This window comes from Brassica oleracea, chromosome C3 (genome assembly GCF_000695525.1).
Source record: "Brassica oleracea var. oleracea cultivar TO1000 chromosome C3, BOL, whole genome shotgun sequence".
In the NCBI taxonomy this organism is placed as follows: Eukaryota; Viridiplantae; Streptophyta; class Magnoliopsida; order Brassicales; family Brassicaceae; genus Brassica; species Brassica oleracea.
The window spans coordinates 60,101,650-60,107,649 of NC_027750.1; the positions used below are offsets into that span (position 1 = coordinate 60,101,650).

The window sequence follows — 6,000 nt, forward strand, 5'->3', positions numbered from 1 at the left end:
TTATCGTTGAATGTAAACCGGTCAATTAAAAATTGTAAAACTCATGTGCTGGTTGATCCAAAATCTGTCACGAGTATTAATGGCGTTGTGCAAGTAAACGTTGCGTTGACCATCTATTGCTCACAAGTTTATTTTCACATATTGAATCTACTCTGCTTCACTCTATGTGATTCACTCTTACTCCCTAATTCACAATGGCGACTAGTGTTTGGCGAAGGCTAGTTGCTTGCTTTTCCTCCCTTAAGTTCTACTTAACCGTCTTGTGCCTCGTTGCCACTGTTTTTGTTCTTCTCCAAATCTGTTCATTTCAAATCACTCAACATTCCCTTTCACTCCCACCTGCACTCTTGACGTATCTGAAACACCAACCTGAACAACAATCTGAGAACAAGACAGCTTACTTGGTTGAAAAGCTACGTGAATCAGTGACATTCCTTCCACTCAAGGATATTCGCTTTTCAAACAAACCACTCGAAGGTCACACCTGGTTCATGAGCTCTCTCTTTGATAACCAAGCCAAAGGCGAGGCTCAGTATCAAGATTTTCCTTCAGATTCCTCCAAAGGAAGGCTTTTCTGCTTGAAAGGTGTTGATGAACACGATGGATCATGGAACTACTACGCGTTGGCTTGGCCTGAAGCTCTTCCGACCAATGCCATTCTTCAGAAGGGTTTGACTTTTGTTTCATACAATCAATACGATTACGGTAACTTGTGGCATGGACTAACGGCAGCATTCCCATTTGTTTCTTGGAGCTTAAGAAACCAATGTGAAAAGCCTCAAAAATGGGTTTTATACCACAAGGGAGAACTAAGGTACTGGATGGGGAATTGGTTGAGCGAAATACTCACAGCCACTTATGGTCAAGAGCCAGAGATTATACATTTTGTTGATGTGAACAAGCCGGTTTGCTTTGAGAAGGCAGTTGTTATGAGACACAATGAAGGTGGAATGTCAAGGGAGAGAAGACTAGAGGTTTTTGACCACCTTAGATGCAAAGCAAGAAACTACTGTAACATCAGCTCACCAGAGACATCAAAACCGCGGATCGGTATGACATTGTTAATGAGAACAGGAGCCAGATCTTTCAAAAACGAGTCAGCCGTCATCAATGTCTTCAAAAGGGAGTGTGAGAGGGTAGAAGGGTGTGTATTAAGTGTGTCTTATTCAAACAATCTAACGTTTTGTGAGCAAGTGGAGCTGATGAAGAAGACAGATGTGTTGGTATCACCACACGGTGCACAGCTGACTAACTTGTTTCTAATGGATATAAATAGTAGTGTGATGGAGTTTTTCCCCAAAGGATGGCTTAAGCTAGCTGGAGTTGGTCAACTTGTGTACAACTGGGGAGCTAATTGGTCAGGGATGAGACATGAAGGAGCGTGGCATGACCCTTTTGGAGAAACATGCAAGTTTCCTGATACTGATAAGCGATGTATGTCGTTGGTCTATAAAAACGCTATGATTGGATACAATGAGACATATTTTGGTGAGTGGGCGAGACTCGTTTTGAGTAAGGTTCCGGAACACAACAAGGGTAACGGTTCGCTAGATGTATGTCCTCAATGTTGATGTAATATGATTAGGCTTGGTCAATTCTACATCTTATGGATATGTTTTGTTGTTACAACTACAATGCAACATATGTTTCAAACGAGTAGCAACAAGATGGTAACAATATTACCGGTTTTCTATTCTTAATAATGAAAATATTAGGTAAACCTATATAAAAAAAAAAAAAACAGTCAAATGAAATTACAATTGTACTCGCTATCTTCTTCGAGTTTGCTTCTATATTAAACCCACGTCCACTAGGAGAAGAAAAACTCAAACAAAACACACACATCAATTAGCATTGAAGAGCTTTTTCTTTTTTGTTTCTAGCACAATGGCTTCATCTAAAATCTTCTTAGCATCTTCTATTCTCATGGCTCTCATGTTCTCCTCCATGATCACTTCAAGCGTAGCTGCAAAACAACTTACCAAGAAGAAAATGTTAAGACGACGATTTTTTAGACCTCATTTCCCCAAACCCGGTTTTCATCTTCCAAGACCCGGTTTCCCAACCAATCCAATGCCATTCCCTCAGTTCCCAAAACCCGGTTTTCCTCAGTTCCCAGGACAAGGTTTCCCAAACAATCCTATGCCATTCCCTCAGTTCCCCAAACCCGGGTTTCCTCAGTTTCCGGGTCCTGGTTTCCCAAAATTCCCTCAGTTTCCCAAACCTGTTTCCCCTTCTTTTCCTCCAGCAACACCCTCTGGAAACCTCAAGCCGGTTCCATCCATCTCGCCGCCGCCCTCTCTCCCTGCAACTCCCACTATCAGCCCTTGAGTTGTCTCTATACAGACTTAATAGTATGATTCAACTATTGTAGTTAACATATTGTTGTAACCTAACTCTTCGGTATATGTGAAGATTTATCATCAACTTAAGCTAACTATTGACTGTATTTCTTACTTATAATAAATGAATGACAAATATATAGCAACTAGATTAAGATCGATGAATGTTGGATATACATAAAATTTTATGTAATACTGTAGTATTTATTTGTGTTCTTTTACTTATATTAAATTCGTGAGAGATCAGTGACTATTACATATGTAACTAAATTAGTGCAGACTTATAGATCAAAATATTTAATTTTATTTAAAATAATTTTATGGTAAATAAATTCAAATAATCATTTTTATCTTTTATACTTTTATAATTAAATTTAAATGATATGAACATCGATCTATAGTATATTTTTTTAATATGACTATTTATTAAATAAAAATGTCCTATTTACATGGTTTTACGATAATTTTTACTTTTATAAAAAAAAAATTGAAACATTGATAACCAAATTTTCAATATGGAACTTTTAATATTTTTTATTAAGTTATAATCATTTTTACAAATTCAATGAAAATTTTGAAACTAAAATATTAAATTCTTAGTATTTGTTCAATGAAAATTTTGAAATTTAAATATTTATGCATTTATATAATATATAATTTAATTTAAATGATATATATATATATATATATATTTAATCTAATATTTATTAAATAAGACATACTACTCATATAATTTTATGAACATTTGTATCTTGTTATATATAAAAATTAAACCACTGATCACAAATTTTCAAAGTGAGATATTTAAAAGATATATATATATATATATATTTAATCTAATATTTATTAAATAAGACATACTACTCATATAATTTTATGAACATTTGTATCTTGTTATATATAAAAATTAAACCACTGATCACAAATTTTCAAAGTGAGATATTTAAAAGTTTATTAATTTATATTCGTTTTTAAAAATTCAAAATATAACATATATAAAAAAATTAAAATTTTTTTTATTTGGTTAATTTGATTGTCTAATTTATTCTAATAATATTAATATATAAGAAAAATGATAGAGGAAATATAAATTATTATCAAATCTTTTTCTATTTAAAATCATTAACTATCATATATATTTTTTGATCAGATTAGGTAATTCCGTATGTTCTATTTAAGAAAATAAAGAAGAATATTTTTATATTAATACTTAATTATATGATTAGTTTAATAAAAAGTATATTATATGTTTAGATAGACCAACTTATTTTTCTAAGAATTTTGAAATTGATTCTCGTGATGACACGTGTTATGGTTCAGAAGATGTAATGTTTCTCTTTTAATATATATGAGATATACTACTCTCTCTTTTTTTATAACATAAGTAGTTTTAGGATAATTTTTTTTTTCAAAGTATAAGCAATTCTCACATTTCTAGATAGTTTTTATATTTATTAAATATAGTGTGATCAATCAAATTATATAGACTTATTTATGATTAGTTTAGTTATATTTAATTTATATATTAAATGATATATTTTTTAAATAAAATAACTTCTTTCTTAAAGCAAAAATTGACACTTATCAGTAGAGTGTCTTACGTTGCCGACATAATCTCTTTACAAACTATTGTTTCCAATTTTATTTTGTTTCTCTTGCTTGCTTAATTTTTTAATTATTTTTATATGAAGAGACGATCTTCTACAGGTACCCTTAGAGCATCAACAGCGGTGGACTGCTCAAAAGAAGTTTTTTAGCTTTTGTTATATTCATTTCTAATCTACTAATAATAACAATCCTAATTAATTTCAAACGTTGTGAATTTTATTTATGTTGAAAAGTTGTGTATTTTCTAAAAATTTATATAAGTATCTTTTAAAAAGTGAAAAATTGTGATTATTTTTATAAGTATATTTTCAAAACAACCACCGGAAAGGATGTGACTATTCAAATTGAAAAGTTGTGTCTTTTCAAAAAGATTTTTAAAATCTAAAAATAGTCTTTGATACGTATTTCTCAAAATAAAAGGCTAGGATTTTTGTTTTCTTAATATTCCATATTCCTAACTTAGGAAACATATCAAGTTAACAAAGTAATATAAATCATCTAGAGACATTTTGGAAAAATATCTTCCATTTATCTTTTCTTGACACGATTAATTGGTTATAAATAAATTAAACACAACGCATGCCAACTCTATAAATACCTCTCTTTCCACACCAAAACCTCAAATTCTCCAACAAATCACCAAGGAAAAAATGGAAGCGAAATCATTTCTTCTCCATTTTATTCTCTTTATTGTCATTTTGTCTCATTTTCTCACTCAACTTCTTCAAACAAACTCTCAAACTGCTCATCGTCTGCAAGTTTAGTGAGCCGTAATGCGAAGAGGCTGATCAAGTCCTTCAATCTAATGCCTGAGCATGACGTCAATGTCATCGCAAAGGGAAGCCCTGATGTTCCACGACTCATTGAAGGCAAAATCAATTTTCCGGAAACCATCGGTATAAGAAACACTATAGGTGGTCCTTCTGTCCAACAATTCGGCCACTATGGCGGTTACTACAGCCTCACTCATGCTAAATCAGCTAAGTAAGATTTTAAACACGTTAAACTTAATCTGGTATAATTTGTTGTGTTTTAAGTAGACCAATTGATTTTGTTTTGTTTTTGGGGTGCATGTTTGTTTTCTTACAGGATGTTCTATTTCTTCTTTGAGTCACGGACCAACAACACCGATCCGGTTGTGATTTGGTTATCTGATGGACCGGGTTGTAGTAGCAATGTGGCACTGTTCTATGAGAACGGTCCGTTCACAATATCGAACGATCTCTCTCTTTCTTGGAACGATTTTGGTTGGGACAAGGTTTGTTGTTTGGTTGGTTTAGTTTTTTAGAAAGGAAAAGCTTATATCTTGTTACGCGAGAAACATATTTAATATACAACATTACATTGATAAAGATGTGAAGTTTCATGTAAAAATTACATTAAGTTTTAAGAGATTGTAAAAAGAGTATGAGAATGTATCTTTTAGCATAATTAGGGAGTTAAAATAAATGTGAAAGTGTATGTCTTTCCATCGTAAACATTATATTCGTTTTAAGAAATTGTTAGAATGTATAAAGAGATACCTTTTTATAAGATGTATCTTTTTATGTTAAAAATTATATTGAGTTTTAAGAGACTGTGTTAAAAATATAAGCATGCGTTTTTATCATAACTAGGGATCGTTACCCGCGCCAAGGCGCAGAGTTTTTGCATTTTAATCTATTTTTGTCTCTTGCTTACTAATCTAGCATTCAGTTTTTCAATACATTTTATCTTCACCATCTCCTCTTGTCTTGTTTACATTTGTTTTCACGTTCTATCGTTTGATTTGTCTTAGTTTTGGCTTGTGTAATAATTTAACCCTGCTCATTCTTTTTTCATTCTTTATTGATTGATATTTTTATCTCGCTTAGCTCTGTGTTGCCACTAATTTGCTCGAATCATTTTTCATCATCTGCTTCGTATTCTTTTCATATTCATTAACTATTGTTTCCAATCTCTTTAAATCCTTAAAATCCTACATGTTCTTTTGTTTATTAAATCACATATTACATATTGTTGAAACTGTTTATTTATTCTAATAAATCCTTACGATTATAACTAAGATGAT

At 31.7% G+C, this 6,000-nt stretch overlaps 2 protein-coding genes across 2 annotated transcripts; both read left to right on the top strand.

Annotated features, from left to right (window-relative positions):
• The first annotated feature begins 194 nt into the window (after window positions 1-194).
• Window positions 195-1,571, top strand: LOC106331114. Its single transcript, XM_013769451.1, has one exon. The coding sequence runs from the start codon at window positions 195-197 to the stop codon at window positions 1,569-1,571; it is 1,377 nt and encodes a 458-aa protein (XP_013624905.1).
• A 316-nt stretch (window positions 1,572-1,887) lies between these two features.
• Window positions 1,888-2,331, top strand: LOC106331115 (prophenin and tritrpticin precursor-like). Its single transcript, XM_013769452.1, has one exon. It carries the CDS (start codon window positions 1,888-1,890, stop codon window positions 2,329-2,331), a length of 444 nt encoding a protein of 147 aa, XP_013624906.1.
• The last annotated feature ends 3,669 nt before the right edge of the window (window positions 2,332-6,000 follow it).

Bases quoted from the DNA above. Each gene is read 5' to 3' on its own strand.
- LOC106331115 (XM_013769452.1), top strand. From the start codon at position 1,888: ATGGCTTCATCTAAAATCTTCTTAGCATCTTCTATTCTCATGGCTCTC.
- LOC106331114 (XM_013769451.1), top strand. From the start codon at position 195: ATGGCGACTAGTGTTTGGCGAAGGCTAGTTGCTTGCTTTTCCTCCCTT.